The sequence below is a fragment of the Vombatus ursinus genome, unplaced genomic scaffold, assembly GCF_900497805.2.
Source record: "Vombatus ursinus unplaced genomic scaffold, bare-nosed wombat genome assembly UNPS02005286.1, whole genome shotgun sequence".
NCBI classification, from domain to species: Eukaryota; Metazoa; Chordata; class Mammalia; order Diprotodontia; family Vombatidae; genus Vombatus; species Vombatus ursinus.
Genome location: NW_020945064.1, coordinates 17,145,783 through 17,159,113, shown reverse-complemented (window position 1 = coordinate 17,159,113; position 13,331 = coordinate 17,145,783). Strand labels below are relative to the sequence as shown.

Sequence of the window (13,331 nt, the reverse complement as noted above, 5' to 3'; positions counted from 1 at the left end):
ACTGGGCCTCAGTTTCTTCATCTGTAAAATAAGGGGTTTGGAGTAGACAATCCCTGAGTTCCCTTCCAGTTACAAATTTATGACTCCAAGTGCAGATGTCTGCCCCTAAAGATGGAGAAGGGTGGCCAATCGAATAATCAATAATAGGTGTCTATTATGTGCCAGGCGCTGAGCTGAGTTCTATAGATATCAATTCAAAAATGAAGCACTCCTAAAGGGCAGCTAGGTGGTACAGTGTACAGAGCACCAGTCCGGGAGTCAGGAGGACTTGAGTTCATATCCAGCCTCAGATGCATAACACTCACTAGCTGTGTGACTCTGGGCAAGTCATTTAACCCCAATTGCCTCACCAAAAAGCAAAAAAAAAAAAAAACAAAAAAGAAGCACTCCTAACTCTAAAAAAACCTTACATTCTAGAGAGGGACAATACTAAGCACACAGGTTGGCAGTTAATTGAGCCAATCGAGCAATTACCCTCACCCTACTTAATATAAGTGATGATATATGCCCTGATACCCGTGACAAGAGAGGACAATCAATCAGAGGTATAAAGTAGGTATGAAGAAGGCCTAGATATTGATTGATAAATTATAGGCTTTAGAAGGTCTTTGATCAATTTAGAAGTCATAGATGAAATGAAACTATGTAACATAGGAAGTGCACTTGAATTCATTGAGGAAACTGGTGGTGCTTTGTGAAATTTGTATAAAACAGCAAGTCCATTCAGAACCCAAAGATTTAAACATCTGCCAGAATAGGGAAGAGTCATTCCAACTAAGCCCCTGAGAAGGAATCATTTGGGGGGGCAAGGAGGGGGAATAATTCCAGAGAACGGCCTTGGCCTCAGCTTTGACCTCAGTCTTCTCACTATTCGTGAGGTTCAGAGGGTCAGGAGGATTTTGAGCTTCTTCCTGTCCTCTGAAAAGCTTATGGCCACGTTTGCAATAGAAGCTGAGGGTCAACTGGACTAAACAAAGAAAGGTAGATTCAAGGATCTTCAAGGAGCATAGCAGAAAAGATGCATCATTCCCTAAGGGGTATATCTTAAGGACTCCAGCAAAAGGATTTTCAGGAGCCATGAGTTACCCCTATGCTACATGTGCTCTCCAAACTTGAGCTCAATTTCCCTTAGGCTCTATGTACTCATGGAAGAGCATGTCTTTTTGGAGGGTCGGGGGATGTTGTCTACAAAGTATGCTCTCATAGTAAATACTCATTTGCAAAAGTTCATTAAGTCTAGCTGACGGATATAAACTGATAATAATGGGATAAAGCACACTAGTGGGGGCTCATGAACAATAGAATTAGAAAAAATACTCTTCAACCTCAGGTGCTACCCTGAGAACTCTTGGTGTGTGTGTGTTTGGGGGGTAGGTTATGGTAGCTGAGTTCTAGGGACTGCCCTGTCAATATGAGTGTGAGTTGGAGAGTAGCTCAAGAAAATGTGCTTTCTCTCTCTCTCCATATATATGTATATGTGTGTGTGTGTGTGTGTGTGTGTGTGTGTGTATTATATATTATATATCTATATGCATATACACAAGATAAATACCAGATAATTTGGGGGAAATGTAGGGTGATCCCCCTTAGCAGCAGAGGGGATCAGTAAAAACTTCTTGTAAAAGATGGCATTTGAGCTGAGCCTTGAAAGAAACTAAGGATTCTAACATGAAGAAGTGAGGAGGGAATACATTTCCACTGTGCAGGGACAGCCAGGACAGCTGCCTGGAGATGGGAGATGTATGAGGAACAGAGAAAATAAAAGACCAATTTCGCTAGGGGTGGGTAACCTTCAGCCTTGAGGCCACAGGTGGCCTTCTAGGTCCTTGGGTGCGGCCTTTTGACTGAGTGCAAGTGTTGAGGTTTAGGGGTGCTAGGACCCCAAAATCATAACATGCGGGTCCTGCCTGAAAGAATTTGACCCAAACCTTCTTTTAGCCAAAGACAAGGTTTATTAGAATATCCATCATATTGGGCAGACTCTTAAGGAGTCTGAACATTAGTAAGCTATTGGCTAGGTTCTAAAAATCTGAGCAGTGGCTAGATTTTAAGAATCTAAGCACTTTAATGGAGACAAGATGGACCTTATATACAGAAAGACTGTGGGAGGGATCTAGGAGTGGCCAAGTAGTCTATGAGGTAGTAGAACTACAGGGACCTGGACAAGGAGGCCAGGGGAGAATGGAGCCTAGATAGGATTAAGGGTGGGAAATGGCCTGGGCCATAGGGAGGTAAGACAAAGGAGGGCCAGGCTAGGTTTAGGGTAACAGATTGTAGCCACAGGGAAAGGCCAGTTGATGGGATTATAACCTCAGGCTAATGCCAGAGATCTGGCCCTATGGGAAAATCCAGGGTTTTTCTTTTTTGGGGTCTAGATCCCATTCTCACCACAAGTTTTACAAAACAAATCCTTTTATTAAGGGGATTTGTTCTGTGAAGTTTGTATTCAAAGGGCCACTCTAGAGGACCTAGAGGGCCACATGTGGCCTCAAGGCTGCAGGTTCCCAACCCCTGGTAGACCACAGTAAGGCATAATAAGGATAGAAAGGTAGGATGGAGCCACATTAGTGAAGGGCTTTATGTGCCCAGAGTCACAGAGCTAGTAAGTGTCTGAGGCAGGATTTGAACTCAGGAAAATGGATCTTCCTGACTTGAGGTCCAGCGCTGGACCTAGACTCAAATACTACCTCGGTGACTTGGGGCAGGCCATCTAACCTTCCTGGGCATCAGTTCCCTCATTTCACCTATAAAGCACATTCCCTGTCCCCTGAGGTCCCTTCTAAACCTATGATCCTAGGAGTTGACTGAGGAAAGTTACAGAGGAAGAACACTTAAGTGGTAGCTGGCTGGATGGATTATAGCAAGAAAAAACTAGAAGCCAGGAGACCAATTAGGCTGACCCTAGGGATGAACGCCTGGCTTTGAGAGGTGATCTTGTGACCTGAAAGAGAAGGGGATGGATTCCAGAGACAAGGTGCAGGTAGAAACCTTAAGATTTGGTTGCTATATAGATTGGAGGGGTGAATGGATTAAAGGTTGATCTCTTCTATGCCTTGAAGGCATTAAATTATAAGCTGAAGGACAGCTAGGTAGCACAGTAGATGGAATGTAAGCCCTGCAGTCAGGAAGACTTGAATTCAAATTCAGCCTCAGACACTGTGTGACCCTAGACAGATCACTTCATCCTGTTTGCCTCAGTTTCCTCACCTGTCAAATGAGCTGGAGAAGGAAATGGCAAATCACACCAGTGTCTTTGCCAAGAAAACTCCAGATGGGGTTGTGGAGATTCAAAGACCACTGAACAACAATGACCCTAAGGGAAGTCATTAACCCTGGAGGAATGGGATGGCAACTTGGTGGCTCAATTCCTCAATGTGAAATCTCCACTGTATTTTAAGATATCTTTCCTTACTCAAGATTCCTATAAATGTTAGCTGAAAGAATCCTCTTGGGGGCAAAGAGTCGTGTTGGAAGTCATGGGGTGGATATACTAGTTTGGACATTTCTCTCCGAGCTAGAAATGTTTGGGTATGAATTAATGTTGTATAAAATGGAACTGTTGCCTAAATGCAGAGTACAGCATTCGCTTTGCTTTCTTTGACAATAGTAGCTAGCCTTATACAGTGCTTAAAGGTTTGCAAAGCACGTAATTTCATTTGATCTTCAAAACAACCCTGTGAGTTAGGTGCTATTATCCCCATTTAACAGATGGGGAAACTGAGGTAGAGAGGTTAAGGGACTTGCCCAGAGTCAACCAGCTACCAAAGGTCTGCGGGTAAATTTGAACTCAGGTCTTTCCCAATTGCACCCCCTAGTGGCTTTTGAGAATGAAGGCGACGAGCCCGTGTGGACTGCAGGGAAGGATGCCGGGAGGGAATGAAGGCGCTCGGGGTTGGAGTGGGGAGAGGCAGTGGGGGAAATCTGCTGAAGAAAGAAGAGCTGTCCGGGAAAGGCGTAGGGCCACCTCTCCATGGGAGGCGAGGGGAAACGTGTAAGAGTTGTGGGATGTAGAGAAGGGAGAACAGCCTCAGTAACGTGGGACAATCTGACAGGCTTATTCTCAGGCACAGCCGGGCTCCGTGCGCTGTACCACGCATGTGCTGGCTCAGCTCCCCGGTCAAGTAACGTTCAATGGTTCAGCCCTATCTCCCCCTCTCGATGGTACAGTCTTTCCGACTCCGCCCCAGCGCAGACGCCCGCGCCTCCTCCCCCGCCCGTTTCCTCCTCCCCCACGTCACGTCTCTCACCCGCCCCCGGAGGGATTCATCTCAGGCCCCGCCCCCGGGCTCGTCCCCGCCCCTTTCCCCGCCCCTGCGCGCTTTACGGCCGTCGTACGGCATTTTTACCGCAGCCGCAGCCGCTGTTGCCGGTGAGGGGAGCTGCGGTGAGGTTAGGCAAGGGGCGTCGGCAGGCTGGCTGGACCGCGCCGGCGGTTCTAGGAGAGGAGGCGGGACCTGGACCGCAGGCCGGCTCAGCAGGCGGCGAGGGAGAAGCCGGCGGCGTCAGCACCTTGCCTCCTCCGCTCGGGCCCTGCCGCCGCGGGAAGCCGCCCAGCGCCTACCGAGAGCGAGACCCGGGCCCCGCCACGGCCCGGCCGTCCGGGCCAATGCTCGACCTGGAGGTGGTGCCCGAGCGATCGCTGGGCAACGAGCAATGGGAGCTCACGCTGGGTGAGTGCGGGGGGTGTGGGGGGAGAGACCCCCATTCTGGGTGGGAAGTCGCGTGTGTGTGTGTGAGTGAGAGAGAGACTAAGTGCGAAGCCGTGGGGGTGGGGGTGTGACCCCGAGAGTGACCAGCTATGGAGCTAGAAGTGTGTCTCACCCCCACACCCTGGAGGTGAAGCCGGGAGCGAGAGCTCGGGACCTGGTATGAAGCTCGAAGCGAGTCTCCTCCCATCCCCGGTGTGTGCGCGGGTGCGCACCCCAGGTAAGTGTGTGTAGGCACACAGCCCGGGTGTGCACCCCTTCCCCACTGCCGTCGGGCTTGGACGGGTAATGTCTGGCAGAAGCCCTTCCTACCCCCTTCCTCCCCACTTCCCACAGGTGTTTCCCCCTGTCTCCGGCCAACTAATATCATCCCTCCGCCCCACGTCCGGCCGGGAGATGGGCCGGCCCCTTTGCAGGATCCTAGTTCGGGGGAAGCTTGAGGCCAGCGCTTAGCGTGGGTCCTGGCCTGTAGTAAGTGTTGAATCAAGTCAGCTCCACAAGCGTTTACTGAATGCTTGCTTGTCGCCGGGGATTCAGAGAAATGCAAGAAAGCACACTGCCTTTTCCCAAGGAACTCCTAGTCTAATCAAGTCTAACCTTAATAAAGGCTGGTTGCCTTACGGTAGGCCTGAGTTTCCCCCCTCCTCACCTTGTTAGTTTGTTTGTTTTCCCTGTTGAATGCTGGGGTTAATCCCTCCCCCCTCCTCTTCCAACCAGATCTTCACCTTTCTGTTTACTTGGGCTTGGATTGGTTTGCTCATCACGTTAGTAACATGAGTGCCCTGCATTTTCAGTGTGTGGCCTCTAGGAAAAAAGGGGGGAGGGAAAGGTTGTTGATGCTAACAACTTATGGATCCCTTTTATGTTTTTATGTACCTTTCAGAACACTTTTCTTCTTGAAATTGTCCCTTTCTTCCCCATTGAAGTTCAACATATTCTGAGTTATTTAAAATTGTAATTCAGTTTGCACCCAAATTCAAGAAAATTGTCTTTAAGTACCAAGGGAGATTTTTCTGCCTCTCAGTTTACAGTTCTTGATAAGATGTAGCAAATAGAAGATCTTTTTATCTCAAAGACTTTGATTTTTGTTTCTGTATCTTCAGTGCCTGGCACCAGAGGTGCGGCTAAAAATTGATTGAATTCAGTTAAGTGAAAAATTATTTTCTAGGTACTCCTTCTGGGGCTTCAACTATGGTGGTTATTTCTCTGCCCAGTGACTACCTCCAATGGAAAATACTAACCCCTTTTGAACGGGTAGTGTGGAGTGATTTTGTTTTTGTGGTTTTGGTCAACCCTCAGATCTTATTCACATTTTTTGACATCTCTCAGAAGTCTTAGCTGGAGCACAATGTCAGTGTGATCTGAGCAGTAAAGAACAGAATTAGTACTCTAGTGAAATTATTTCCCTATTCCCAGATCTATTCAAGATACTGACTTAAGTCAGGAAAGCCCATCAAGGTTGAGCTTTTTAATTACCTTGGCATGTTTTCCTCCCAATCCTCACTTCAAACATCACCATCCCTGCTTCGGCTCATCTTCAAAGGGTTAGACAGACCCACAATTGCAGTCTGAGAGTGTACTTGACAGTTTTGTAGCTAGAATCTGGATGTAGTAGGCACATTCAAAATCTCAGGGGGAAGGAAAGTGGGAACCTGATACTGAAGGAACCAAGTTGACAGTTTAGTTGTGTGCCCTATTGTGACTCTTGTCTTTAAGTACTTTCCTCCCATACCTGTTCCTTTCTAGGAATTAAATGTCTGTTGAATCCCTTCACACTGTGGCTTAAGCATCATCTGTCTCTCTTTGCTGACTCCTGGCCCTTCCTGGAATTGGAGTTAGGACTGGTGGGTAAATGTGAAATCTAACAGGTCCTGCTTTTCCAAATAAACCCTTAACGGGTTAAGCAGGTCACTACTGCCTGGGCAAAAACTGACTTTCAGCTTTTCAGACATGGAATGATGAGAAAATTATTTCATCACTTGACTATCTGGAAGCTATTTTAGGAAGACGTTTTGATGCCTCAGCATTAAAGTGAATTTTGAAGTTTAACTTATTTGTAAATTTGATTTTATGTTAATTTTGAAGTATATGTTTTTTGAACTGGGAGGGATCTTTTGAGATCATTTAGGCCATTCATCCTCACAGCTGGTTGAAACTGTAGCCCAAAGATGGAAAGGCATTTGTGTAAGGTCACACTGGTAGCGTAGCAAGCAGTTGAGATTTTAATCTACATCTTCCAACTGCAAATCCAGTGTTCTTTCCACTATGCAAAATTCACATTTATATAGTGCTTTATGTAACAAAGAACTTTATAGACATTTGTTGTTCAGTTGTTTTTCAGTCATATCCAACTGTTTGTGACCCCATTTGGGGTTTTCTTGGCAAAGATACTGGAGTGGTTTGCCATTTCCTTCTCCAGCTGATTTTACAGATGAGGAAACTGAGGCAAACAAGGTTAGTGGCTTGCCCAGGTTGACACAGCTAGGAAGTGTGTGAGGCCAAATTTGAACTCAGGTCTTCCTGACAACAGGCCCAGTGCTTTATCTACTGCCCTGTGTATATTCTTTTTTACATAGGATCATAGATTAGAGCTAGATAGGACTTTGAGGTCATCTAGTCCAGCTCTCTTTAGTTGACATTTTTCCTCAGGGGTGGGGAGCCTGTGGCCCTTTGACTGAATCAGTAGAACTCAGGACCTGGAATCGGGAAGACCTAAGTTCAGATCCAACCTCTGATACTCACTGTGGGACCTTGGGCAAGTCTCCTAATTTTTCACTTCTGAAGGGCCAAACTTGAGGGCCTAGAAGGCCACAGGTTCCCCACCCTTGTATCATTAATACAAAAAAAAATTGAACTTTATACAAAATCAGCTTGATTGTTGTTGTTTTCTTAAGTAAAAGTAAGTTTACAAATTGTTTTGCAGTTGCTCTTCCAGCTCATTCTGAGATTCAGCAAAGATTGGAACATAAGCTGAAGGCTGTTGGTTTAAAGAAAAAAATAGTGATTTTCTTCTGGAAAATTAATAAATAATGTAAGATTATTTAGCAGAGATTGGCGCTGGAGATTTTTGTTAGAAGACAGGAAATCCCATGACTGAGTAGCATAGCATTTATACCAGGCAAAAATGGTATAACTGAGGAAAAGGTGAGCATGCAATTTATTTTGTTCAGTTAAGTGTTGGAAGAGTGAAGATGATGATTGAGTAATATGACATACTCAAGCACCTAGCACTGTGCCTGACACATGGTATGTGCATAACAGGTGGGATATGGAGAATGGATTGTTATAAAGAAGCAGTGAGTTTTTCTTTTTTTAGAAAGAGAACAGGTAACTAAAGTAAACTAGTGAAAAGAGAATTACATGATCTCCTAAATAAACAGACTCCATAGTGTGGTCCGATAAACCGAGTTGGAGATCTATCCTGATACAATGGAAAAAAACATTGGTGTGGTGATCAAAGGTGTGTTCTGTCACCAGCGTCATCACTTAAGGAGTTTTTAGACCATAGACAAATTACTTCCTCTTTCTTGTCCTCAGCTCTGTTAGATAGAGTAGTATTGTTACCTGTGCTGCTTACCTTACAGAATTATGAGGAAAGTCACTTATAAACTATATAAATCACATATAAACAGAAATGTGAGTTAATCCCATCCTTTGCAGGAGTTGCCTGATGAGGTGATTCCAGAGCACTAATGTAGATTCAAAAAACGACAATAATAATAGTAGCTAACATTTGTATAGCACCTACTGTATGCTAGGCCCTGTGCTTAAGTGCTTTATCCTCACAACAACCCTTCCAGGTAGGCCCTGTTATTATCCTCATCTTACAGATGAGGAAACTGAAGCAAAGGTTAGGTGGCTTGCCCAAGGTCCCATGGTTAGTGTGAGAGGCTGGATTTGAACTTGGGTCTTCCTGATTCCAGGTCCTGAGTTCTATCCACTGTGCCTCTTACCTGCCTCTTGCCAACTGCTTTAAAAATCTAAGGAAGAATTCCTTTGTTTGGATGTAAACAGTTAAGAGGTAATGTGTCTTTCTGTTTCTGACAAAGATCAGACTTAGTTGCTGATCCATTTTTGAAATATTTGTTCTGCCTTTTTAGCAATTCAAGGATCTAAGTCAGCTCCAAAAGACTCATGATGGAAAACGCTATCTACATCCAGGAAAAGAACTATGGAGTCTAAATGCAGATCGAAGCATACTATTTGCTCTTTTTTTGTTTGTTTGTTTGTTTCTTTCTTGTGGTTTCTCCCACTGGTTCTAATTCTTCTTTGCAACATGACTAAAGTTAAAATATGTTTAATATGAATGTATATGTATGGTTATATCAGACTGCCCTTGGAGGGGAGAGAGGGTGAGAAAATTTAGAACTCAAAATCTTAGGGAAGTAAATGTTGAAAACTAAAGATAGATAGATAAATAGATAGATTAAAAAAAGAAATTTGTTCCTCAGGGACAGGATGGTTTTATAGTATCAGTGTCTTTTTGGAACTGAGGTATCAAGCTGGTTTTTTGTAGTCCTTACTGCTCTCCCTCCCCAAGAGATATAGAATTGAATGATTCAACCACTACTAAGTCTTTAGAACCTAAGGATAGAGTCATGTGAAGAAAATTTGGTATAAATATCACTTCATATCCAGGTCATACCAATGGGGGAAAGATCAGCAAATTTGACATATCTGTTATTAAATGAAAGGCAAACAGTTGTTTTTTTGTGATTCTAACCAGTGCTGTATTTTAGATCAAGGTAACAAACATGCCATTAGAGCAAATTTTGCAGTTCTGTTTCCTAAGTGGCTGTTTTGTGCAGGCACAATGCTTCTTTACTAAGCTTTTATCTGTTGTTTTTGGAGATTGAAGGAATAATGCTTTGGGTCAAAGGCTTCACACTCAGTAATGCCCTTTGGGCTAATTGGGCAACACATACTTCCTGTCATGGTGGCTGAAGGATTGATTTAAAGAAACTGACTTCCAGTTGTTGGAGATCATTCTGTTCTTAGGAGAATGACCCTTTTCTGGCTAACACATGATATACAGCTGTATCACATAACTGTATCACTCCATTAAGCATCTATTTCTTTATGTAATTCATTCCACTAAGGTTGATCTTATTTGTCCCCTGTATGTTTCTGTTAAAAAAGGGGGAGGGGGGTGTGAAATAGCAGTGTGGCTTAATGGGAAGTATATAGTCATTAAAAGTCAGGAAGGCCTAGATTCAGGTTCTGTCTCTGTCATTTATGAGCCATGTGACCCTGGATAGGTTACTTCCCTTCTTGGAGCCTCAGTTTCCTCTTACGTAAAATGGGGAGGAGGGGAATTGAACAAGACAGTTTCTAGTATTTTAACATGTACTGTATATTTGAGTCAAAGCACAGGTGACCCTCCTGTTTCAGGAATTGAAGGAACTGAGGCAACAGGTGGTGAAAAGCCACTTCCCCATGGTTATTAGGCAGAATGAATCTAGCACCTCCTGATTGCCCAGTTCATCATTCATGCTACTCAAATAATTTGTCGCTGAACGGTTGTTTTAACTTGGTCTGTATGTTTTTGTGAGTTCTTTTAAAAGGGAGAAAAGGAAGCTCCTTGTGTTCAAACCATAAAATAAGAAAGGCCAGACTTGACAGATATTGTACTTTAGAGTCACAGTTGTGATTTTTTTGTTTTGTTTTGCATTCCCATTTCTCTTCTGCCTTAAACAGTGATTTTGCCTATAGATTGTATGATTTTGCCTATAGATTGTATGATTTTGTTTAAAAAAAAACAAACTGGCAACTCCTATTATGTCAGAAATTTTTTACTTAGCTGAACCAAGGTGGATGGGGTGAAAAGAATATACTATGTTCTTGCTTTCTAAGAACATAGTATATTAGAAATATGTTCCAAAAAGTAGTATGTACATCCAGTCCTATGCACAGCAACATTTAAATGTACTTGAGTCACCTTCTGAAAAATTGTTATGGAAATTTGGATTTTTTAAACAGATTATAGAGCCGGGTCTTGATTAGTAAGAATAATGAATACCCTCAAGTGCTTACATATAGTCAAAATCACAAAATTTTAAGTTATAATTATATAAAATATAGTCATTGGTTCTAGCCTGATGGAAGCATCCTGTACCTATAATCTGTGGTAATGTATTTTAAAGTAAAAAAGCAATATGAATGTCAAGTGCTAAGTAATTAGAGCCTTTTTTCAGTTGGGTCAAAGAATAGCAAATGTTTCAGCAGCCAATTGCTAACTGAAATAATATGTAAATAGCTTTGTTAGTGTGGCTATATTTTTATGGTTATATACTATAGTTAAAATCATAGAATGCTAGGCCTTAGAGCTCATCTAGTCTGACCCCCTCATTTTACGAACGAAGAACACACATATTGTGATCCAGACAAAGGAGGTGATTTGCTTAGAATGACACAGCTATTTAGTGGTGGTAAGGCTGAGACCGTCACCCAGATCTCCTGACCCCCGTCTACTCTTCTTTCTGCCATGCATGGTGTTATTATTCTTATACCCATTGCTGCTGCTGTTTTAAATTTGTCACATCAGTGACTAAACTGGTAACATTCTTTTGTTTCAGGAATGCCATTGGCTCAGGCTGTAGCAATTCTCCAGAAATACTGTCGTGTCATTAAAAATGTCCAGGTTCTCTACAGTGAACAGGTGAGTGATGACTAGTTTGTTTTGTGAAAATGCCTTCACTCAAAAGTGAGTCATGACAGGATATGATGCATCATGTGATGCTGCTAAAACATATGGATTGTGGCCTCAGCCACTATGCATACAGTACTACATATGTTATTACCACGTGAAGAGGAGAAACCAGGGTAACCAGTAATTTCATCAAATAATTGCTATTTTAGGAAAAAGCAACTTCAAAATGCATTTCCTTTATTTAACCTTAAGTTTTTTTGTCCTAATGAGCTATTACTACTAGGTTTGGAGTTGTACTGACTAATGAACTTGTTTTTGTGCCTGCTAGATTTATCTGCTGACATTTCAGCAGCCTTAGCATTTAGACAGCCAAAATGCTCATGAGTTTGGGGAGGTGGCCAACATGGCATTTTCTTTGATTTTCTAAGGGGTTTTATTTTCCACCAGCCTCCTCCAAGTATAAAAGTATAAAACAAGAGCTGGCTATGTTTGAATTTTTTTTTCTGTCTTTTATAATACAACTTTTTAGCTATCTGAGCAATGGCCTCACCCTTGCCCTTTAGAAAGGTATGGCTCACCCCTTCCACAAAGATGATGTAACACTTAGAAATGACAAGAGTTTTCTCTGAGAAAAAAAGGAGAGAACAAACCCACAGGAATGTTGTTATCCCATTTTTTCCTTTGGATCACTCTAGCCTTTGATATTTCAGCCACACTAGAAATTAAAGGTGATAAGATGTTGTTTGTTTGTTTGTTTTTCCATTTTAAACCAGGATCTTTCTCTGTAGTCATTTTCAATGACAGAGTAAGAAGTAGGCTTTCACTGCAGTGTAAGAGATTTAGGTTAGAATTAAGGAAAAGTTTCCTCAGTTGTAACTTTGGGTTAGGTTTCTGAGTGATATTGCAGAATCTCCTTTGAGGATTTTTTTAAAAAGATGAATTCTTATGTGCTTATAATAGTGACCTATCCTTTAGATTCCTGGAGTACTTTGCACCACTACAGTGTTAAATATCACAAACTTCCCTGTTAATATTCAGTTTAATTAAACACTAATTTTTAGCCCCAGATAAATGCCTTGAGTCCAGGAACTTGGTCTTAATTATTCTGATATCCCCCTACAGACACCTAGCACAGGGTATGCAAGAGCTTTAAATCTGAATAAATGAAAAAAAAAAAATTAAATACCATTCCTAAAGATACGGAGGTAGACTAAATAATGGCCTGTCAGGACTCGTCCAGCACCGAGATTTGATGTTTTCAATTCCTTCTACCCCAAGAGCTTTAGAACCCAAATTAGAAAACACTAATTGGAAGTAGAGACAGGGAAGTCATGAAAGAGCATTCTATGGATACTTCTGTGGGGCTTGTCTAGACTGGTTAGAACTGAGCACTTTTGCCAGGAACATAAATCTGATCCTCACATTGCCCAAGCTTCCTTCACACACAGAAAATGTTCCCTAGCCACAAGCTATGCTTCTCACCCAAGCCAGCTGTTTCGTCAGTGTGTGGTCACAGGCAAGACTGGGCAAAACTATTTATCCAGCATTTATTAGGGAATCGACATTGTGCCCAGTACTGAATTGTTTTTTTTTGTGGCCTAACCCCAAAGAGTTAGACGACATGGCCCTTGTCTACATTTGGACCAATAGGAGAACAAGCTTAAGTTGGTATCATGTAGTCATAAAAGAGTCATAGAATCATTTAGGACAAACTGTACAGAAGAGATGGTTATATGGTCTGAGATTAGAAAAGTCTGTATAGAAGAAAGTACAAGTGTGCCCTGCATGTTGCCCCAGTCAGCATCCTTTTGCAATATTGTCCTTTAGTCAGTACAATCGAGTGAAAAAAGTAAAACCAGAACAGACTATACACATGACAATGTAAAAATAAGTGTGTGTGTGTGTCTGTCTGTCTGTGTGTACTGGCATAAATGGACAAAGGAATCTGATGGAAACCCATTAAATGACTGACAAGT

At 42.6% G+C, this 13,331-nt stretch overlaps 1 protein-coding gene across 1 annotated transcript in view; it reads left to right on the top strand.

The window, feature by feature from the left end:
• The first annotated feature begins 4,587 nt into the window (after positions 1–4,587).
• CUNH16orf70 (chromosome unknown C16orf70 homolog) overlaps positions 4,588–13,331 on the top strand; it is a 64,150-nt gene continuing 55,406 nt past the window's right edge. Inside the window, exons 1-2 of the mRNA XM_027846697.1 lie at positions 4,588–4,670; positions 11,282–11,364. Coding sequence (XP_027702498.1) covers positions 4,607–4,670; positions 11,282–11,364 — 147 coding nt within the window. The 5' untranslated portion in view covers positions 4,588–4,606. The remainder of the gene's footprint in view (positions 4,671–11,281; positions 11,365–13,331) is intronic.